The sequence below is a fragment of the Excalfactoria chinensis genome, chromosome 7 (genome assembly GCF_039878825.1).
Source record: "Excalfactoria chinensis isolate bCotChi1 chromosome 7, bCotChi1.hap2, whole genome shotgun sequence".
NCBI lineage: Eukaryota > Metazoa > Chordata > Aves > Galliformes > Phasianidae > Excalfactoria > Excalfactoria chinensis.
Genome location: NC_092831.1, coordinates 19,150,078 through 19,173,595, shown reverse-complemented (window position 1 = coordinate 19,173,595; position 23,518 = coordinate 19,150,078). Strand labels below are relative to the sequence as shown.

Sequence of the window (23,518 nt, the reverse complement as noted above, 5' to 3'; positions counted from 1 at the left end):
TGCAGCACAGCAGAGACAGAGTGAACCATCCATGGGAAACACATGAATCATCTGAGGAAAACGCCTCACTTACAGGAGTTCTTGTTCTAAGAGGTACTTTAGTTCCATAGGTTTTGAATTTTCTTTGTGTTAATAATAAGCAATGTGACCTGAAGGTGGCGACCGTAACACACGTGGACTAATAGATGGGAAACAGAGTGAAACTGTCAAACCTGTGAAGCATTTTGTACTGTGAATACAAACATGTAATCAGATTATCATTTTAGAAAATTCGTAATTTTTCTTGACATAAAAAATGAATTTTTGAGGTCTTCCACCACATGCCATGCTGGGCTTTATAAAAGAGTGGCTCCATTACTGAATATTTTTACTGGTGTACAGAACCCTGAAACCAGCCAGCAGGACATGAATGCTGGACAGCAGGGCTTTGTCATCCAGGGTTAGAGTGACTCTACCCCCCCTTCTGTGTAGGGCTGCTTTGGAGCCTTGGTCTCCCTTTCCAACACAATCCATTAGCTAGGACGAAGGTGAGAACACATTCCTTGCTCAGTTTCTGCTGCAGCAGAGTAGTTTTCTACTTGATGACTCTTCATTTGGATGTGTAGTGGCTATTGCAGTAGTAGACCATATACATATAATATTTGTGTAATTTAAAGCAGGCCTTAGAGACCCAAAAATAACATAGCTGGGATTATTGTGATTTTTGACTCAAATTGTATTAGAGCTCTTAATAGGATTTGTATACATCCAGAGTCTTGCTAAGTACAGACATGCTCTACTGTTCTGTTCTGTAGTTCATGCCATCAGTTTCTAGGACTCCAGCATTAGAACAATCAATGAATGGTTGAGCAAAATGCTCTATAGCCTAGATTAGTCCTACGTTATTAATTGCCTTCAGCTCTTCACTGAACGAAGCTGTTGAGACTAAATGAAAATGAATCTAAGCAAAAAAAAAATAGCTTGGGTAAGTACTCTGGGGCACAAAGGTCACTCAAGAAGCAGATTCTCCCTTTTCTGTATTAAAGAGAACTTCACAGTGATGAGAAGAAAGAAAATAACCCAAAACTTCTACTGTCTGCTTTCCTGTGAAACATCACTTCCAATCCAGCCAAGCCAGCAATTAAAACTTCCAGCACTGCTTATGGCGAGATTTGTCAACTACCGTTAATCAATAAAGCACACAGATCTGAACAGCAGACTACCAAGAGAAATTCTATTTAAAGCAGAGACATATAATAATAGCTTAATTCCTTCTTTCCAGAGCTAAGACATGTTAAATATCCCACAGCATATTAATTCTGCTCTATATAGCTTCATCCCACAAGCTATTGCTCCATTTATCTGTTAGCTGTGACTGGTAAGAGTCATCCACACAACAGTGAATGGGAGAGGTGTGAGATACTCTGTGCTGAAACATGGGCCAGACAGTGATAAACCCTGACTTCATACATCAGCAGCAATCAATACCCTGCATAAATACAGAAGCTCTGGACAGCTAACCCTGAGGCAGTAACACCATTTTACATTTTAAAGCATTTCACAGACGTTCTCAGGAAGCTTTTGAACCAGTTTTACCCTTTGGTGTTCTACCAGCTGGGAAGGACTATCCAAATATGGTGGTTTTCCAGACACATCTCTTCTTCAAATCAGATGCATTTTGTTTTGTTTCTTTATAAAGACTATTACGAGTGTGTGACATGCTTGGAGGTAATTACCTGCTGGGAGGTAAAAATTAACCTGAAGGAACTCTTCTGACCTATTATCTTAAATAAAATTTGGACAGCGGGATTTCTCCTGATTAGAAAGATTTCTCCTTCAGCACATACAGGACAGACATCCATCTCTTATAAGTTATTACTAATAAATGAATGTAGGTGTCTGGAAGGAAACCAGCCCACAGACACCAGCTGGAAATGCCAGCTTACAGGTAGTGTACCCACATCACATCTAACTCCCTGTAGAACTTAAGGGTTTAAATATGTGCAAACGGAAACTGCACCGTTCTTTGGCACACCAGTGCACCTCATTGGGGACCCAGCAGCATTTTATACAGATAGGAAACAGAGCGAGGTTAACAGGAGTCTTTTTTAATGGAGACCTGCTTGAATTAAGCTGAGTAGGGTCCCTGGGGATCAATAACTTCTCTTCTGACCCCTTCCAAAAGCAACAGCTGAGCTGGATGTAAAATGTAATATCAGCCGTTATGCCTCAAGTGTAACAATTAACAGGTGCTTAATGATGGTGTTGATGCTGCTCATATCAAGCAGCTTGCGAATGTGTTTTTTGCACAGCATTCCGGAGTGGGAATCATGAGAGAAGATGTACAGCACCGGTAAGACTGCAGCTTGGTAGTGGGAGCTGACAGAAAAACACGCGATGAGGGAAGGCACGGTGTCAGCTGGAGGATGGGAGAGCGCTCCAGCAAGGCTGCATTAGGCCAGTACGAAGCGCGCTATGTTGCTGGGGCTGCGGGGGGGACCACAGAGAGGCGTGGCCGAAGGAAAGGCCGGTCGTCAGGGGGCGTGGCTAGGGATGCGGCGTGACTGGAAGGGGCGTGGCCAAGCAGGGGGCGTGGCGATGCTCGCGCCCCCCGCCGCTGCCAATGGCGTCTGCATAAAGTGACCTTGGCGCCGCTCCCTCCTCTTCCGCCGCGCCGCATCCGGGCGCCCGCCGCCGGTCCCGCCGCGCCTGCGCACAGCCCCGCTCAGCCCGTCAGCCCTAAGGAGCGGCAGCCGCAGAAGGTGAGCGCCGGCCGCGGCATCCGCCCCCATCGCCGCCGCCGCGGCCCGCTCACCCTTTCGCTCTCCCCGCAGAGACTCCGGATCGTGGCCCCGGGGACGCCGCCCGCCCGCCAAGATGTTCGCCTGCGCCAAGCTTGCCGCTTCGCCCGCCCTGGTGAGTGGGTCGCCCCCAGCGCTACGGGCGGGTTCGCTCCTCCCCGCCGCCGGCGCCGCCGTGGTTTGGTGTGGCTGCCGCGGGCGCCCGAGCCGGGCGGGCCCCCTGCAGTGAGGCGGGGAGGGGGGTTTCCTGGCCGCGGGGCCGCTGTCTCCTTCCCGCATCCTTGGTGGGGCCCTCGGCCAAGGTGAGGGGAGCGGAGGGAGGGCTGCGGTGTTGCTGGGCCCGGAGCGCTGCTCTAGGTCAAACTCCAGGCCGAGGCCCGGCCCGCGCGGGGCTGGGCTTCTTGCCCTTGGGAGGCGAGGGGTTCTTCTCCTTCACGACGTCCTCTCGCGCTGCAGAACGTCCCCGGTCGCGTGCCGCGGGCAGGGCTCTCCCTGCTTTGTGCAAAGGCCGCTGTGACCTTAAAGTGTTGGCAGCCCAAGGGCACGCGCAGGCCTCTTACGAGAGAGCCTTCATTCATTTGCGCCTCGCGGCATTTCCCAGCCTGGGCCGCGTCTGTGCGTTTAACGACTCAGGAATTGATTTTGGTGGCTTTTATTACAACGTAGGTTGCTGCCCGCCTGTCTGTTTGGCTCTTATGTGGTCACTGACTTGGTGGCTTTCCTGTCAGTGTACTGCATGCACAGGCTCGCTGAACGGTCTACCCATTCAGTGTAATGGCTTTGGAAAACAGTGCTATCAAATTGCATGCAGAGTTTGGTTGTGTGGTCTTCTGTATATCTGGCTGTGCAAAGATGGTTGTCGTTCTAGTAAGGCAAGTGGTTTAGCAGATAACTGCCTTAACTTAAAGATGATCTGATGAGGACAGTTGTAACTAAGTATTCTTTTTAACTTTTTTTCTCCTCTTCCAGATCCGCGCTGGATCAAGAATCTTGTACAGACCAGTTTCAGCATCTGTGTTTTCTAGGCCAGAGGTCAGGACTGGAGAGGTACCTTATAAACAAAATTCTGTATCTTCCTAAATTACCTGGTGAGCCTAAATGTTCTCAGCCTGGAGTTCACTTGTACTAACACGAATATCTCTGCTCTGAAGCTTGCTTTAAATCAAACCTTTAATAATACTTGTTGCTGTTCTGCTATTTCACTCAAGAAAAGTCCTTTGCATTTTATGGTCATTGCTGTCAGGTGAACAAGTAACATTCTGAAGTCTTTAACTCTTATAGTCTCATCACTTGCAAGAGTAACTACATTCTGGTTCTAATGCAACTTTTGCAACTATGAAATAATGCTATATCATGGAAATATTCTATATCTAAATATAATGTCTTATTTTTTCATGTCTTGTTTCCTTAGGGCAAATCCACACTTAATGGGGCCCAAAACACTGTCTCCCAACTAGCACTTAGAGAATTCCAGACTAGTGCTATCAGCAGGGACATTGACACTGCTGCCAAATTCATTGGTGCTGGTGCTGCCACAGTAGGTGTGGCTGGATCTGGTGCTGGTATTGGAACAGTCTTCGGTAGTCTTATCATTGGCTACGCCAGGTAATCGATCTCTCTCATACAAGTGTTGAATTACATGCAGTTGCAGTTGTACCTTGATGCAGCGTTCCCAGTTAATCTAAATTGTAGTAAAGATGACGGAGGTATATTAGATTCTGTTAATAATTGCTAGTGTTAAACATGGCTAAATGGAATAGTGTGAAGCTGCAGTATGTTCAACAGGATGGCTCTGTGGTTAGATTTAGAACTTGATACAGTCTGCATGGAGAAGTGACATGAAAGAAAAGAGATTGTTAGTCTTGGTCAGTGCTTTTGTCACTGAAGTTCAGTGTTCCAGTGTTCAGTTCCAGAACTGAATTAAACATCTAGTCTAGATTCTCTCCTAGAAGAAGGGAGAAATCTTAAAAGAGGAACTGCATAAGACAGACATTAATAAAATATTTATTTAGTTATTCTTTCTAGCAGTTAAGACCTAAGTCTTTTGTCTTAATAAGGGCTTTTTAAAAAACTCCACTGTGGACAAGGAAGTTCAGCTTTGATTTGAAAAAACATAAGTGGCTTTTAATACAAAACAAATGTCTCCTCTTTTGTAATGAGTGTGCTAGTAAAAGTTTGTGGACTGTTACTACATACTGCTATGCTGAAGAGTCCTCCCCTCATTCTGGGATTATGCACTGTGGGTTTTGTGTTTTTGTTTTGTTTTTAAATAACAAACTTCTGCATACTTGTTATTTTTCATTTAGATGGTTTCAGTTCCTGGATTTTTCTGTGAGCTACTTAATGTGTTCAGCTTGCTTAGAATATAGTTGTAATGTCAAAGATATAAAGTAAACTCTCTATTAGTAGTGCTAGTAGTTCCCATATGGGAGGAAAGCAATGCAAAGGCTGATTGTAGTCATAAAAGCTATACTTATTTGGAAAAGGCATATATATTCTGCATAACTTGAGTCAAACCTTAATAACAAAGTCACTTCTTTTCCATGAAGTCCTTACTTATAAAAAGCTTATGCTTGGATTTACTGAATTTCCTGTTACAGAATCTGTGTAAGGGGAAGTATGAGGCTCTAAATCTGTGAGAAACATTAAGCTGAGTGTGAAAAACTTCTTAAAGATAAAAAGCTCTTATACCTTTACTTTCTTCTAGAAATCCTTCTCTGAAGCAGCAGCTGTTCTCATATGCTATCCTGGGATTCGCCCTGTCTGAAGCTATGGGTCTCTTCTGTCTGATGGTTGCTTTCTTGATCCTATTTGCCATGTGAAAGGAGATCTGCCTGTAATACTGGCATTGGAATGTAATCCTGCATATTTTATGGGACTCCCAAAATGTTGGTGTCGTGGAAATTGATGCTATTTCCAAAGTCATTTCATTAAAGATAACAACTTTAACTGTCATCCTGTTGCTTTGCATTTTTTATCTTTCTTATAAAGATATGACCTTATTTTGTTATAATGACATGCTATGTAGGACCCTTGAAACAATGACTACAGGTCGAGTATATAATATTTGTGGGAGTGTCACTTGTTTGATAAAATCAGTGTGACTAATCCTAGGAAAATCAAAGGATGCACTGACCAAGTGTGAGAAGGTGTGCGTCTGTCCTTCTTCCTTTACCTATTTTGCTGTGTCTCTGCACAGTTTTGTGTTGTCCTCCCCACTAGATTAGCTGGCACAGAGTTTTGGCTTCCCACACTACAATGAGCTAAACAATTCTCCAGCAATGATAAGGAAGCTCTGTTTGCATCTGTTGCCAATTCCACTACTAATTTTGATCATCCTAGCAGAAGTTTTCTGCTTGGTTCTCCAGGTTGAACTTAACTGCTGGTTGAGATTGGTCCAAAGCTTTTAGTTGTGGCACATGGACATTATACCCTTACTTAATTACAGCGTTCTTGGCATTACCTAACGAGATGGGAGAATGTCCAGCTTTCTGATTTAGTAAAGATTTGTTATTAACCTGATTTTTGAAAAATAGTAGGTAGGATCCAAGCACTTAAAGTAACAAAATGCCTGCACTAAAAGCTTTGCTTCTCGTGGTTTCCATCTTGTAACAACCTTAATGCATTTAAGGTGTTGTCTGCACTTACAGCAGTGTACTGTGTACTACTGTATACTAATTGGTTGGGTGGCTTTGAATATTAAATAATAGATCTGGTCATTCAACAACAACAAACTGACCTTTGGAAGAAAGTGAACAAGGTTATGAGCTTTGCTTTCCTGCTGTTACGGAATTAAATCCAGGGGACTATCTACTATGAGCTGTAAGTAGCCTGTCCTCAGGTATGTGAAGAAACTGATTTGTGGCTCTGATGTGTGCAATCTGCAGGTAAACTCTTCATTTGAATTTGAGTTTGAATACTACATGGGTATTCATTTAGCCTAATTTGAATGTAGCATGAGGCTACTTCCTCTGTATGTTCTTCAATGGAAATAGTCCTCTTTTCAAAAGGTTTATAGAGCTGCTCTCTAAATATGGAAACAAACGTTGATTTTTATTCAGATTTGACTGTAAAATATGTAGAGCCTTTAAACATTCAGACCTAGCATAATAGTAGTACACTGTGTGACTAGGTCTGGAAATGATTTGGTTTGGAGGGGCAGTAGGAGGTAAAGCATGCTGTAGCTATCATCTGTGGTTGTGCTCACGCACTGCTGGTTTTTTTAATACACTTATCTATTCTCATAGCTGTTACTGAGCTGACATGCAGTTTATTAGCCTTGGGTGGAAGGCAGATATCTAGGATTCTAGCCTAAAACTCATTTGTGCTGCTATCTTTGTATGATGAGACTTTGAGGTTTAGCTGTGTGTTCAGTGTAGGGAGAAGTTCTGGCTAGCTTTTATTCTGTAACTTCAATAAGAAAGCTGTCCAAGCCATGGCAATTGCTGAATGTATATCCTATCTTTTCCATTGTGGTTCACCCTGTCAGCAAGGTCCCTATGATTAAGCCTGTATGAGAGGCAGGACATACTTCATGTATGAAACCTGTGTTAGTAGCATCTCCCCAGGCTTGACAGATTTTAAATCACTCTGCTGAACACAGTCCAAACTTGCTGTTAAGTAATGCCAAATATGGGTGAATTGGATCTCATTGTTAGACACTCACACATAGTTCGATCACTTCAACATATAGTGGAAGGGATATCTGTAACAAATTACATTCCTATTGCTGCAGGTAAAGCAAAGGACTTGCATCTGTCTGAAGTTCAGGACTGATGCTGCCATGTGATGGTAGATCTGAATCTAAAGTACACTTCTTTCCAATGTGGCTCTTAGTTGCTCTGTGAGGAAAGCTTACAGCTGCATAGCAGTAAGATCTCTTCTGCACTATCTCATGCTTGAGCCATTAATAACACACGTTCCTCATGTTAGACTGTAACTTGAATAGAGCTGGTGCAATGTCTGGTTATCCCAAGGCTTGGCTGTGCCATGCTCGGAGCAGTGGCACTGAGCACAGCCCCTGCAGCAGCTCCAGGACAGGACTTTGAAGGTGAGTTTCCGTGTTAGTGCCCTGAGCCATGTTGCCGAATGGGCCGGGCTGCGGCATGAGCGCGGTTTGGCTTGGCTGTCCTGGCACGTGTGCTGCCGGATGTGGCCGCTGGGATGTTAAGCTGGTCGCGTTCGCTCAATATCCCTAGCAAGAAAGAGTAGGCTGTTACTACCCCGAACGCTGTACGTTAGCGCTACGCCTATCTCCACCTGGGACCCTCGGCGTGGTCAGCCATCCATGCGCGCACCGAGCAGCACCTGCTTCCCCGCAGCCACACCCGGACACCGGCCGCTTCCGGCCACACGTGCAGCCGCAGCCGCCCCGTCGGCGGCGCCCAATCCGCGGCGTCCCCGCCCCTCTGCGCCACGTGACCCGCGTTCCACCGGGCCCGCGGAGATGTCGGCGGTGGTCTCGCGAGAAGTGACGGAAGCCTGTGGGGGACCCGGGCTTTCATGTGCGGCGCGGCCCGCGTTCCCGGGTGAGTTTGTAAACAGGAGCGCGGCGCGGCCGGGCGAGGTGCCGCTCCGCCCTCCGCGCTGCGCCCGGGTCCGGGCCGCGGGGAGCGCCCCGAGGGCGGAGGGGAGGGAGCGGCCCCGCCGAGGGGTAGGCGGGGGTTCCCGGGAGGCGGTAATATGGCGCCGCGGCTCCGCGCCGCCGCAGCTCCCACCCCCACCGCGGCCTGCGGCTCCCGCCGCCCCTAGAGCCGGGCAGGAGGACGCCGGCGCCGCCGCAGGTAGGGGCCGAACGGATGGGGGCGGCGGGGCGGAGGCTGCGTCGGCTTTTCTCTCGCCTCCGGTGGCTGCCCTGGGCTCGACCTGAGCCCCGGCCCCGAGGAGGCCTCTCCGCGTCCATCCGCGGCTCCGGAGGCCCTTGGGCTGCGCCCGGCGCTCGGGCTTAGCAGTATGGGGGGGGAGGAGGAAGCGAGCGCCTCTTGTGCGGGCAGGGCCGCGGCCTGTGCCTTCGGGGTTGTCCTAATGAAAGGTCTCCGAAGCTGTCAGAGGATTAAAAGCAAGCAGCACGGCGCGGGCCTTCAGGCGTTGATGGTTGCACGGTGTTTCAGGCACAGATATTTCATGCCCCCGCGCTGTGTGATTGTGGGCTTGGGGTACAGGTGCTGTTGTGCTGCTGCAGCTTTGTTCGTGCTGCAGTCTTCCTGCACGCCTGTTTGAAGGGGGTTCCATCAGTGTGTTTCCATGTTTCACCCATTCCTATGTCACTTGTTTGCTTTTCCTTGCTAGTTTCTTCCAGAAATGATCTTTTCCTTCAAATAAAGATGCAGTCACCTGCTTCATAGTAGGATAAAAGACTACTACAGCTGGAAATTGTGAATCATCCACTGCTTTGCAAACAGCTCATGCAAAGTGAATTTTCTCCTGAGGTTTTCTCTTCTGCTGTTTAGAATGTGTTTGTCGTCATCTTGTCACACTGTACTCAGAGCTGTGAATCTCTTCTCAAGTTCTTGCTGAGTCTAAAGGCACATAGAGTTGATTAAAAAAAAAAAAAGCAAGTGTGCCTGAAGTGAACACTGTAAATGCTGTGCCTGCATTAGGTGCTCTGTTCAACTTTGATTTAAAGGATTATGAGAACTTTATGGTCCTTGGTTTCCAGTGTGGTAGATGTGTCTTCAGTTGTCTAATGAAACATCAGTTGCTAACGTTAATGGGAGTCTGGTTACAGACTTCACTTCAGAGGCATGAACTGGTGAAGTGTGGCAGTCACTTGGGTTCTCCTTCATTTATTTGTCAATTGAAGCCTTATTGAAAAAAACAAACAGCAGCTTTGTCGTAAACTGCTTTTTGTAGTGCATCCAAAGAAAGAAATAAAAAATAACTTCATGTGCTCATGGGGTGAAGCTGCTTTCAAAAAAAACTTGGTGGTGTGTTTGTTTTACAGTAGATAGTGCATGCCTACACCTAATCAGCTGGTTGGGTCTTTGACCTTTTTCATTGTGTAGTCAGATTTCCATCCTGACTTCAATTCTAGAAATACAAACATTTTCGGTGTATCTTTTTCTAGAAGGTTCTTAACTGTGCAGTGTGTAACTTCAGGTTCTTTCAGGTCCTGAATTAATCATGCATAACTTTATGAATAATTTTTGTTTTCATGCTACTTTCTCTAGTGGTTTTGTGACAGCATCGAGCAGCCAGAAATATGGTGTTCTTTTAATCTTATTAATTTGGGTCCATCTACTGCCTAAAATGCCTTTCATCAGCTATTCTTTCTCTTCCCCACACCATTTATCTTTTAAAAATTTTTCAAAGCCTGTTTTACTTCCCTGTTTTATTTAACTGCTGTTAAACTTTTTTAAAGACTGGTTTTAGAGGAGTAAACATGATTCAGTAGCATTAACTTCTCTCTGTAATAATGAATAGACTTCAAGTTATCGTATCCTGCTGCATAACTTAAGTATATTTGTTTCAAATCGATAGGGTGCACTCTGAGACACTGAATGTATCTAGTGATAGAAATATGAGTCGATACTTTATAACTATGCTCATATTTTTGTTTCAAGTTGGTGCCATACTGTATCTGATTGATTTTTGTGTCAGTAACTGCTTAGCAGGAGCTCAACCTCAGAACTTTTGTATTAGCTCTAGTTCAGACTGGAGTTTTTCTTTTGTAAGTTAATGGGAACAATACAGTGTTTCCATTTCTGGGTAAATGCCAGTGGCCATTTACCTTGTTGCTTATAGGAAAAGAATACATCACTCTGTTTTAATGAGCTTTGAGAGTGCTTCAGTAGCACACTCCTTGGTATATTTAAGGATTTTAAATCAAACCCTTGGTTACTGTATGGAGTTGCGTACTCAAAGGATGTGATCTGTAAAAAATGAAGTACCTTTGTTAAGATATTTTTAATTTGCTGAAAACAAAGTTGTAAAAGACTAGATTTACAATGTCTTTTAGGTTGATGGACAGTAATAAAACTTTCAAACTTAGGTAATTGAGCTGGTAAAGGCATAAAAGCTAATGTCTTGCTAAACAAGTTGCAGAAAGATCTCAGGAATATGAAATCCTGTGTATTTGCTCTCTGAGATTCCCTGGCTTTCTACTTGTCTACTATAAGAGCTGCATTCACACAACATAAGCTTCCACTAATCCAAGCCCCTCTGAGAAATATCCAAGCCAGGGAGCTGACATTCGAGCTGTCATATTCAGCCAGCTGGAACTGTTGGGTCTAGGAACGTTTCTTTTATTCCATCAGTGCTCCTGGTTTACCAGAATTGTCCTGTCTTATGTGAAAAGCTTGCTCCTTCAGCAAAACCAAAGTAACTTCATTGGTTTGTTTCTGTGCATGTGACTATCTGGCCAGTAGATTTCTTGTTCTCATTTGAAATTGTTAAGTCAATCGTCACTTCTCACTTGTTTTTCCTCTTATCCAGATGTTATCCCTCTTAGTTATTTGAATTGAGTTCCGTACCTTCCTCTATTTGACTTAGACATCAGTTACAGACAGGTAACTGACAGCATCAACATTAGACCTGCTTTTGAAAGAAGAAAGCTTGATGCAACAGGCATTGCCTTCTTCCTCCCCAGAACTCTGAGAGAGACCGCGTGACTTCGAGGAAGTGGAACAACTGCTCTTCTAAGCAGTAGAGTGACAGTTTTGAAGAAGGAGCTCCTGTTTTCCTCTTGACCAGTTCTTGAGGTTTGCATCCTTTAAACATCCTTTAAACAGTTATCTTCCAGAATCTACTGATTCTGTTACAGAATCTACTTGCTAGTGATTCTACTTCTTTTTTTTAAGGAGGAGTGTTTATATTTTTTCATATTTTTCCTCCTTCAGTCTATTCATTTTCCAGTTTCAGTTTTTTAGGAATGTTAAATTGTCTGGTGGCATGACAGAAATGCAGTCAGTCAGAACACTTCTGAAAGCGGTTTGTAATGGTGAATATTAATTACACCACTTCTGCTTCACTTTTTTTTGTGTACAGGAAACTGAAAAGAAAAAGTAGGAAGTTGTTCCAGTCCTTCTAGGTAAGTGAAGTTATGGCTTGTATTCTAAGATCCAAATGTTGGCTTTATTTTACTGTATTACTAACTGGTAAATTGCACACACAAATTTCTGGTTTCTCCTGAAAGCAGAATTTGCAAGTCTGGCTGCCTTTGTAGAGAATTGTTGGACTTAGTATTAAATATGGGAAATGATTAAAATTATGCAATTCAGTGCTGCTGTCAAGTATCAAAAATATAAGAGGTACCCGTTGTTTATTTTGTTTCACATTGACTTGCTTGGCTGCATGAGAGACAGCTCTTTTACTTTTGGAGTGGTTAAGTTTGGAAAACAAAAGCAGCTATTTTTTAATTTATTTTTTAATCTAAAGAAGCATCTCTACTAAAATTTTTGTGTAGAGCCAAGTAAATCATTAAGTTATGCTCTTCGAGTACCTGTTAAGAGAATGTCATTCTTTAATGTGCAGATATATTCAGTCCACTTGATTTTAAATGCAAACAAAGAGATGAAGAAGTTACACGCCTCAAGTAGAACTCGTGAATCAATGAAGACTTTGAAAATTTTTTTGCCCTTGCCCTTTTATGCTTCACTTTTCTTTTATAGGAACTTTAATGTGAGATCTTAAAACCCTAATGTTGAAAGCAGTTATGATGAGGTCTACACTAAAGGTTACTAAGAGTTAATAACTCTATATACAGTCAGAGTAGATTGTGCAGTAAAAAAGGGCATGATCCCAGATCAAATGTAAAGAATAAGAAGAAATGTGTAGTACACAGGATTAGTCTTGAGAAAATGCAAACATCTGTAGAAAAATACATCTCAGATGCTTTGACTAACACACTTTGTGAGGTATGGGCTTAGGAGAGCCTTAATGCTGACAGGCTACCATAATTCTGCTTTCTGACAGAAGCCCAGTTTGTGTTTTATCCCACTTCCTCTTTTTTTTTTTTTTTCTTTTTAATTGAATAAGAATGTATAGATGTTTCTTGAGATGGAGCCATGTGCAAATGGTCACCCAAGCTGCAAACCTTGCGTTTGCAACGTATGCAAGCAGTAGTAGATTAATCAGCTATTGCAGTGGCTGGTAGGCTCAGCTTGTCCTCCATGGACTGTCCAATAGAGGAATGGGTTGACGCTTGCTGGACGCTTGTGCATTTCTTCTTGCTTTCTGTGTGGCATGATGATGTAGCGTTGTTATTTTTTTTTTGCCTTCCAGATTTTGTTTGTTTGTAGTTGTGTCTTCTCAGAAGTGTCTTGTCCTTCTATATTCGCTTAAGGGTGTCTTCTTCCATGCTGTTTGTGTCAGCTTTGGAATTACAAGAGAGCAGTCTATAGCTACAGGGTTTAGAATAAGAAATTGCAGGGTAAGCTTGCATCGCTGATGAGCAAATTAGGGCATAAGGGTCTTCTGGCATACAGCATGCTTGGTAATGTCGAGAGGCTTTAGCAGCGAGTCTGACAAGGCTCTATAGGTAAATTTGGGGTTATTTTTGCAGGGATTGTTAATGTACCTATATACACTTTAAAGAACTATTTAAATACTTAATTGAAAAATGTTGAATTGAGGTGTCATTTAAGATCTCCATGCTCCTGCTGTATGGGGAATTAAGAGAGAAAACAAAAGAACCTTTACCACTAAAACAGCCATCAAGATGCTGGTCAACTATGTGATTCCTGTCTTTTACAAGCTGTCTACAGGGAGGTATCTTACAGGCAAGCCTCAGAGGATGTAGTAATAGCTTCTTGAAAATGTACTTCAGATATTTACTAGGAATCTTATTAAAAAATCTTATTAAAAAAATAATGCAAATGATTGTTGAAGCTATTTTTGTGACATGATTAGATTAACACTGGTTTGATATCTCGTAGGAACACCTTTATTTTTTAAATAAGCACACTGCCTTAGTTGTCAGTAAATTATTTGTAAATGCTACTGTATTTGTTTTGCTTTATATTAGATACATTTTAACCAATTGTATTTATTTACAAGTATACATTTGACTGTATTGCTTGCTTTCCAAAAGTGATGAGACTTATGACATTTAAATGCGTTCACATCATTCCGGTTTATCTTTGTGTCGAAATCTGGAACAAATGAACACCAAAAATGAGGGATTGCATTTGGATTTAAGTAGCAAAGTTGTGTGTATTCGCTGAGGTTACTTCATGCTGTTCCCATATTCATCTCTGAGTCTGTTTTTCACTGAGTATTATGCTGAGAACCTACAGGTTTCTCTATGTTTCTGAGAGAAGGCAGAATAGGAAGGCTTGTAGAATGATGTCGACCTTCAGCCGACTATAGGAAGCACTAACTTAATTAAGTATTTGGTTCATCTGAAGAATTAAAGTTGAGGCTGGAGGTTTGAATTCCAATTGAATCACTTAGAGAGCTATCTTCTTTTTTACTATGTGACAAGTTTTTTTTGCTTGTTACCTGTCTAACAAACAAAAGTGCCTATAATTCAACTCTGGACATTAGGTTTGAAGTTCACATACTTTATTTCTCATTGTGTTGGTTGGGGAACATTTTAGTCAAGATGGCATGTAAGATCACTCTTTCGGTATTCAGGGAGAAAGAGGGGAGCAGGCAAGTGGTGTTGTTTGTGTTTGTTGTTGTTGTTGTTGGTTTTGTTTGTTTGTTTCTCATTTGTTTTAGCATAGCACCTACAGTTTCAGGTGGTGGGCCATGGACTTAATCACCTGGAGTTTTCTAAAGCTCAGGTTTGGATATTGAGTCTCATTCTTTTGTTGAACACTACCCAGAATCTGGATCTGTCTAGATGTGGGGGTACTGTCTTCTCTTCGAGTTTGTAGTCTTTCTTGCTTCTAAGGGCTCAGAATTGTACACAGTACTCCGGCTGCAGCTCTTCGAATGCCAAATAAAGGAGAAGAGTCACTTCCCTTGATCTGCTTGCTATTCTCTTTCTAATTCAGCCCAGTATGCTGTTAGCTTTTGGTGCTGCAAGTGACTTGCTGATGAATTGTATTTAGTTTGTTGTCTACCAGGAGTTCCAAGCTCTGCCCCAAAGCTGCTTGACAATCATTTGGCCCTCAGCCTGCAGTGTTGCGTGGAATAGTTTTGCTCTAGGTGTGAGCTTTGCATTTGTCTCTGTAATAGGTAAATACAATCCTTATTGATGTGGCTAGACTAATGAATGTGAGCCCCTTGTTTTCCCATCCTGTCAGATCCGGTTTCTGTTTAGATTTATAATGTCCAAGGTCTCACTGGAATGGACGAGTGAACTTCTTTTCTCTTTTAAGTTCTAAAAATTTATCACTTCAAGAGACTACTTCTTTTTCCTTAGATGCTAGTTGGAATCTTTTTATGAAGGCATTATCTCTCAGAACGCCTTGTAGTTTGCAGACAAGTAATAGAAAGTTCAGAATATGAATTTGTCTCCAACTTTCCTCCGTGAAGTTATTCGGGAGGGCACCACTTGGTTTTCTTTTTCTTTATAAGAAGGGTGTCAAGAATTTCAGGCTTCCCAAACTAAGATGTGAAACCAGGTAACTGCTTAATATGCAAATGGATGTTTTGGTAATAATTCTTTAAAAGAGTAGTAAATAGACAGGAAAAAAAATAATCTTTACAACTTAGGTCATAAGGGAGAGGGGGGGAAGCTATCAGTGTGGGTGTAGGAGAATTTTGTGACTAATACTCTGCACTTTCAGAGACTCACAGTAAGCTACATGAACAGATGTAGTGTTTTGTATGCCCCTTTGTTAATCAAAATCTTCATCTTTTAGAAAAAAAATAATATACCTGTTATGGAAATAACTTTTCTGTTTACAATATGTGTATATATTGCAGTTGTATTTAACCATGTGCTGTCGCGTGAACAAGATTTAATAAAGTTAATTCCTTTTGAGATGTAAAGGGGACTGTCCCTGCTAGTTGAAACCCATAATAAAGAAAATCTGCTTTACATAGCTGAACAAAGATTCTGTGTTCAGGGGGGATGACCTTCGAGTGTCTCTTGAAATTCCAGATAATATAAGGGTGGAATCCTAAAGCTTCAGTTAGAACAACCTTAGTTGTGAGGCTTAATACATGAATATTAAACTTGCCCATGACATTGTTAATACTCTTTAATGTTAACAGTACCATGTTCATAGTTGTAACAGTTCAGTAAGTATTTCACCTCTTCAGAAACTTGAAACAGGTTATGAATTCCTTGCAAAGAATGACAGAGCAATCTCTCTCTATAATTTGCTTTGGCATTTTGTCTGTAGGACATAAATGTTTCCCTGAGTTGTTAGTGCCAAAGAATCTAAAGTTTCTGGCATCCATTCATCTCTTCTTGGCTTGTGGTCTCAGCCTCAGTATCCTCATTCTGTTGAATGTATATATTTGGAAGTGACACTGAATCCTCTCTCTCAGGTATTCTTAGGATAGTTAAGCACCTTCCAAAGCCTTGCACCTTTTCTTGATCGCTCTTCAGGGGGAGAGGTGGGTTTGTTCTGCTTGTGATTGTTAATCCCAAAGACATATTTATTCATCAAGACAAGCAGGGGTCAGAATTAACATTGTTAGAACTTTATATAAATATCCATACTTAAAGATAAATGTGTTTCTTTTGGGGGAGGAACGCACATAGGGGCTAAGAATACTTGTCATCTCCTGGCTAGTTAACAACATTAATGTTTTCTTTTCTTTTCTTTTTTTCTTTTTCTTTTCTTTTCTTTTTTTTTTTTTCCCTCTTCCTGCTACTTGAACTTAAATTGAGATAACTTTAATAATGAGATTAGTTACTAGTCACTTATCTCTGATGCGACAATATCATATTTTTACATGTTCAGTGTACCTGAACTTTTCTTACTTCCAGTCATTTTTGTCACAGCATCTGCATACAGATCTTGTATGGTGTCCAACACTGGTTGACCCTATCCAATGTGTGTCCCTTCTTTCCAAAGTGGAGTGATGCCACCTTGCCTGTCGAATGAGAAGGTAGTTGAGAAATGTGCTCTCCTTTCTCTTATCCCACCTAGTAGTGTTCTTCCCTTACACAGAATACAGTCAGAGTGTGGCCACACCAGTGGATTAATTTGGATTTGCTAGGGCCCAGAAAGGAAGAGGCTGAAGGAAAGGCTTGTGCTAAGGTCCAGTAACCAGGAAAGCATAAAAAGGAGCTGAGGCCAGAACGAACTTCACAGAACTTCCAGCCAAATGGTTCAGGAGCAGTTTATAATGATAAGATGAAGGACAGTTAAACCTGCTGTCCACAACTTTATGAGGTTTACCCTGACCATTTTTTCCAAAAAGTTAATGCAGCGTTGTTGACGCTTGGAGGAATTATATTACTTCTTTGTACTGGTATTGTGAAAGATTCAAGTAGGAGACCACATTTGTTTCCAAGTATGTGGTAGAAATGTCCTGCTCTTAGCAAGGTGGGAGGGAGAGGCTGACAGCAGATCTGTCTGAAATTGTTCCCTTGCTCTGATGTGAGTACAAACAGTGTGTTTCTCTTTATTCTCTGCTTTACCTGAAGCTTCACTGCATGCTTTAGAATACCTTATCTTAGAACATCTGAAATGTGAAGACCATCTTTGCTTGTAAAACTTCTTTGATAAAAAAATGTGTTGCAGGCATCCAGCACAAAATTAATTGGAAAAAATGTTAATTCTTCAGTATTTTAGTTCTGCTCAGTGCGGTCTCAGAACTATTAGGATTTTTGTAGCTTTATGGTTAATTTGAGAACTGATCTTACAAGAAAAATACGAATTGCGTAGTTTGTTGAAGAAATTGAATTGTAGAAACAGCTGTTACTCTCTGATAGAAGGCAAAACTTAAGAAGTGATCTGTTGAGGTGAACAATTTGGCAAAGCTGTAGTGTTTCTTCATTGAATTATCGAGAATAAATGTTCTGTAATTTATCTTTACTTAATCACGGTTTATCGCATATTTAACAAGCATAGTAATTAATATCTTCTTTCAATTACAGTTCATTGCCATGAAAAGGAGGATATGATAGTTTGCCCTATGAAACAGACTTATATGTGAAATCTGACAGGTACGTGTTTCAGTATGCTTGGTGAGTAAGCAAAACAGCACAAAACAGAATAGTGTTAGTATCCGTTACTTCATTCTTAAATATTTGTTAGCTTCCTAGTGATTCAGTTGTACAGCTGAGGTGTTATTAAAGTGTATGTGTTTTGTATTTATATTAGTAAAATAGAACATAATGGGCTACCTGCTAGCTTTGCTTTGTGTGGAGAAAAAGAAAAAAGATGATTATGAAAAAGTTCACATGATTATGAAGAAAACTATTAAATCAGCCACTTTCATCTGTTGGCACTGTGGTCTTGAGTACTCGTTATTTATCTGCTGCTTTGTTCTTTTCTTGGCAGGGGATGGAGGGAGTTGGGTAACTATTACAAGATACTTTTGTTTCAGTAACAAACTGTCTTACTATGTTTTCACGTGCCTTTTGCAGTTGATTACATTGCGTGCAAACACTCGCCTTTCCAACTGAGATACATGTTTAAAACTCTGTTTGATTTTGTCTACAAACATAGAGAGTTTGTTGTCCAGATGCTACTCACATGCTGGATATTTAGATTCTTAGTGCAGTCAGAAAGCAGTTCTTGCTTGGAGTATTAAAATTTCCCGTGGATGTTGATATACCGATAACTTGTTGCAATATTTGTAACATGCTTTCCACTGTTGTTTTGATACAGGTAGCACCACGACCTGTGGAATATGAGTGATGACAAACCCTTTTTATGCACTGCCCCTGGATGTGGCCAGGTAACAGTCCGACTCAAAGTTATTAATGCTGGTTGAATAGAAGTGAAACAGTGAAACGTATTTCCAGAGACTGAAGAAAAGTGACTTAATTGGTAGAAAGTAGCCCTGTTTTCCAGTTCTGCTGAAAAGCAGGTGGCAGCAGGAATTTCTGGCATTTAAATTGTCAGTTTGTTCAGAAAAATACTAACCATATAACGAAGACAATTTCCTTTCTTAGCACTGTCTTATTTGTTTCTGTAAAAAAGTGCGTGTGCATATATATACACACCCAATAAATGTGTAGGTAACCTACGTTTTTCAGTATATTTCAACATTAATGAGGAGCTCACTGTGAAACTTGCAGGATTTCTGTGTGTAATAAGTGTTAAAAATTTCACTTTTCTTTGACTTCTCAGTGGTTTAAAACCGATTAATCTTCTCTCAATGGTGATTGCAAATATTTAATAGAATAATTTTTATTTATGCTTTTTTTTTTAATAAAGGCAAGTGTTAGCATTATGCATGCTACAGAATGCTATAATACTTCTAATACATTGTATCAGATAACTTTAGTAGATGTAACACTAAATGAGCAGAAAACAACAACAACAAATAGTTAATGAACACTTAAGTAGTGTTTTAATAGATAGAATGTTTTTTATTTAGCAACATGAAAATGAGTGAGTTTACATTATGTGCTGCATGAGGTTGACTTTCCTGCTGCCTTTGTATAGAACTAATTTCTTAAACCAGCTGCATTTTTTTTTCCACTATATTGATGTGTGGGTCCCAGGTGTTCACAAAAGTAAGAGTTAGAATATTTCATTTATTTCATATTTCATTATTCATATTTCAAGTGTAGAAATGTACGTTTTGGGAAAACTTTTCTTAGATTATCTCAACTGAATTACTGACTTTTATATCAGTCTATGTTTGTGATTACTGATCACTTCTCATAACTGTGATTAAACCAAACAATACAGATATCACTTAGTGGTAATCAGTTACTAAACATTGCCAAGATCTGTTAGCAAAGCGAATGGCTGCTTGCTAATTGTTGATGGGGTCTGTGGCACTCTGAAATGTTTTCATGGCCTTTTGATGACTGCAGGTACTGAAACTGCCATTTCGCTGATACTGCTGCTGTTTGGTTACTGTGAACATTATTTGTGTTTTACTGTATTTTTGCTGGTACCGTTGACCAACAAGTAAGATACTCCAAAGAGTTGTCTTTTAATTTGGTAACAACTGTTCTACATGTTATGAAAGTGACTGTCTGTGGAACTGTATTTAGTGTGTTCGTATTCAAAATGGTGTTTCTTAAATCTTTCTGCCACAGCGTTTTACCAATGAGGATCATTTGGCTGTCCACAAACATAAACATGAGATGACACTGAAATTTGGTCCGGCTCGTAATGATAGTGTCATTGTGGCTGGTTAGTATATAATTTTTTTATAACTAGTTTGTTCATGTTTTCTGGTGGGATGTGCATTCATTGTGGTCTGTTTTCTGTACTTAATCAGTAGATGTGCATTATGAAGCTGAAATATTTTCTTCATTGTAGTTGTCTGTGAAGTGTTTTGTAAATGTTTTCCTGTACTATTAACTCTCCGTTATCAGGTGTGTGAGAATGAAACTATGATGACATTCTGTCTCTTTGGAACTATGTTTCAGTGCATGAACTGTAGTCATAACTGCTAGGTTATGTTAGTGAAGATGCATGTAATAACACTAATGATATTTCAGTTGAAGTTGCCGTGTGGCAAATTACCTGGTAATAGTAGTGAAACAGAGGAATTTGCATAGTAAATTTACAGGAAGACTTTTGAAACTACCTCAGGCAGTAGTAACCAAGGTGCCAGAAGTCTTAAAACTGCAGCTCAATTGTACAGGCATGACAGGAGCCAATTAAGTCTTTTGTCCAATATCACGTGTCCTATTACTGCATTTCACTCGCTTGGTATTGGTTCCTTTCATTTTCATAATATAAGAAAGAAACTGTGAGCTGTGAATGCACATCTTGCCTTTGAAACTAGAGCCTGCTAGCTCACCAAAGTGATGTGGTATGCTAGACTGGCACTTGAGAAATGCTCCATATGGTTGATCGACGTGGACAGAAGAAATATTTGATCCTTCCAGCACTGTTAGAGGTTTGTGGTCTGCAAACTCAGCTACTTGTCTCCAGCAGGTGGAGTATGCCTTGTGGCTTATTTTCCTGCAAGGCAGAAAGGAGCGCCCTTTCAAGGCAAACAGTGTTCTTAACCACATTGTTTAGTCCTTCCCCTGTCTGTATTTTTCAAAATGAAACAGCTTTCTCTGTTTCTTATCAAGAGTCTAGTTTTCTGTGAAAATGACAGTGTTGGCTTACAAAAACAAAGCACGTTAATGTAAATGATGTATGTCACTATGTTTTCTAATGCTGCTGCTTTTTATTGATATCTCTGTGGTGTTGGCTGGCAAAGAATGAGAGGATAATTCTGTCTGACATGAGCAAATTCTGTGAAAGGCTGATAGGAAAAAAAAAGAACTGCCATAGCATTACAACCTTGAGATAGGTTAAAATAAATAACCCCATTGGTGTCACCTTTATGTAGGCTAAGTACAGATTTCTTAAATTTACTTTTCCCTGGTATCATCTGGATTTTAAGTTAGAAGAAATCCTTTGTAGCTTAAAACCTACTGAGGCTCCTGAATAATTATCTGAATGAATTCAGATATTTTTGACTGTTCTTTAGTTAGCCTGTATTAGTTTTAGAGAAAGTTATGTATTCGTATAATTACAAATTAATATCTTGATATATTGGTGCTGTCTCCTTTGACTCTGAAATTTATTTACAATGCATCTGTTCTCACATGGTATTTTAAAAGTAAAATCTTGTGCTTTGTGTAAACTTGATTTCAGATCAGACACCAACACCAACTCGATTCTTGAAGAACTGTGAAGAAGTGGGCTTATTCAATGAATTAGCAAGTCCTTTTGAAAATGAGTTTAAAAAGGCTTCTGAAGATGACATTAAGAAAGTAAGCGCATACATGTTTTCAGTCCTGCTGTTCAATCGAGAAAAGTGAACTTGAATCTATATGTTGTCTTTTAAACTATACCAGTAGTCATTGGCCAGCTGCCAACGTATAGTCTTCTATGGAGAGAATACGAAGTTAAGATTACTTTTCTGAAGGTTAGTTTACCTCAGTTGGTGTGAGTAGAATGGACACTGGAACACACTGACTTTGTTTACACAGTCTGTTTTCAGCATTTAATGCTCTTTTGTGAGGAAATGTCCACACGTTTAAATGTGCTTTCTCCTATTTCTTCTATAACTTTCCAGTTATAACTAGTTTAAGGCCCAAATGTGTAAACACTTCTCCAAATGAAAGTTCCCTTTGAATGATTTTACCTTTGACTGATTATATGCTTTAACTTCCACAGACAGTGATATTAAAAAAAGAAATGGTCTCTGTTATACGTATGTATAAGTTTTTACAGAGCCAGTGTCTGGTTATTCTCTGTAAAGATTTTAGTAGGTACTTGTGATTAGGACTCGTTCCTGTGCATTCTTGATGAAAACTCACCTTTCCTTTGTGCTCACAACTGTGCCTGATCTTTTTTAGCTGGTTCATGGTAACTTTTCTTAAAATCATTTGCATGGTAATAGAAATTCTGCTTTTGATTCTGATTTGGTTTTCTGTGTAATTCACCACTTTCTTGGAGGATGTTACAGTTATCACAGAGTACTGAAAACATTTCAGCTACTTTTAAAATGGATGTTCCTTTTCCAAGCTGACAAGAAGAAATGCAATTGTGCCGGATGTCTTTGATAACATAAATAAACAAGAATGGCAAGCGGTAGAAAAAAACTACCTTAATAGCATTCTTCCTAAGGTTTTTTTTAAATAGTTTTGCTTTTTCTGTAGCGTTTCACATTCAGTTGTAGCGTGAGAAAAGGTTCCACCTTCAGCATTTTTCCCTTCTCTTTAGTAACCTTTTCAGTAGGAAAACTAAAAATGAAATAGGAAAAAAAATCACCTAGAAGAATATAAATGGAAGATGAGCTCTGGTGAAATTCTCTTCCAAAGGTATTTGAACAAGCGAGTAGTAAAGGCTTTCAAAGCAATAAACTGCTTTAAGTATTTTTATAACTGAATTCCTTTGCAGCATTTCAGGCGTCCTGGTGGACTTTATCCATGTAGCTATATAAAACATTTTTTCAGTAATTATTAGCTGCACCAAGTTTGAAATGACAAGTCCATGATAGCTTTTTTTCTACTTCATTTTTAAAGTTAAGGTTTTATGCTTTGCAGCGTGTGATGTAATTTATAGGAGGATTGTACCCTAAGTATAGCCTTTAAGTGTAGTGCTGTCTTTCCTCAATTATAACTTTCTTGTGAATCTTGGGAAAGAACTTCATAAAAATTTTTACCTGGCAATGGGAATTCAAATGAAGTCTTACTGAAAAGCTGTATTTATACAGATGCTGGAAAAAAGGTGGCTTGACTGCTAACACACCTGCATCAAGGTCTTCCGGATGTCAGCACTTCACTGTTACTGTTATAATAAGGCTAATATTTCTCCTTAGTTACTTATATTTTCTTAGATATTTTAATTATTTTTGTGGTTTTTTGCTTTTTTTTTTTGTCTCCACTGTTACATCTAGATGCCTCTAGATCTGTCTCCTCTTGCAACACCAATTATAAGAAACAAAATTGAAGAACCTTCTGTTGTAGAGACAACTCATCAAGATAGTCCTTTACCTCATCCAGAGTCTACTACCAATGATGAAAAGGTCAGGATTGCTTTTTCATTTTGGAATTCATTATCTGAATCTTCTGATGATCTTAGGGTTTCTTGTATGCGTTGATACCCATGCTATATAACTGGTTGAAAGTAAATGACTTCATTAACCACATTTCCTGGATATACATACTTAATTTGTTCAGTTCTTCAGTTAGCTTTGCTCAGCACGATTTTCTATTTACCTCACCTTAATTATTCAGTAAAGCTACAAAG

At 40.5% G+C, this 23,518-nt stretch overlaps 2 protein-coding genes across 7 annotated transcripts in view; both read left to right on the top strand.

The window, feature by feature from the left end:
* Positions 1–2,599: 2,599 nt before the first annotated feature.
* On the top strand, positions 2,600–5,735 carry ATP5MC3 (ATP synthase membrane subunit c locus 3). The gene is made up of 5 exons (XM_072341955.1): positions 2,600–2,741; positions 2,814–2,895; positions 3,750–3,827; positions 4,192–4,385; positions 5,488–5,735. Exons 2-5 carry the CDS (start codon positions 2,857–2,859, stop codon positions 5,600–5,602), a joined length of 426 nt encoding a protein of 141 aa, XP_072198056.1. The 5' UTR covers positions 2,600–2,741; positions 2,814–2,856; the 3' UTR covers positions 5,603–5,735.
* Positions 5,736–8,192: 2,457 nt separating this feature from the next.
* Positions 8,193–23,518, top strand: part of ATF2 (activating transcription factor 2) — a 45,590-nt gene continuing 30,264 nt past the window's right edge. The window contains exons 1-8 of one of the 6 annotated variants that reach the window (XM_072341837.1): positions 8,202–8,308; positions 11,368–11,479; positions 11,766–11,808; positions 17,728–17,796; positions 18,464–18,533; positions 19,852–19,948; positions 21,416–21,534; positions 23,166–23,294. In XM_072341837.1, the coding sequence (XP_072197938.1) occupies positions 18,486–18,533; positions 19,852–19,948; positions 21,416–21,534; positions 23,166–23,294 (393 nt within the window). In that variant the 5' untranslated portion in view covers positions 8,202–8,308; positions 11,368–11,479; positions 11,766–11,808; positions 17,728–17,796; positions 18,464–18,485. Of the gene's footprint in view, positions 8,309–8,424; positions 8,564–11,270; positions 11,480–11,765; positions 11,809–16,631; positions 16,734–17,727; positions 17,797–18,463; positions 18,534–19,851; positions 19,949–21,415; positions 21,535–23,165; positions 23,295–23,518 lie in introns of those variants that run through there. The other 5 variants (XM_072341839.1, XM_072341838.1, XM_072341840.1 and 2 more) reach the window with 5 other exon arrangements.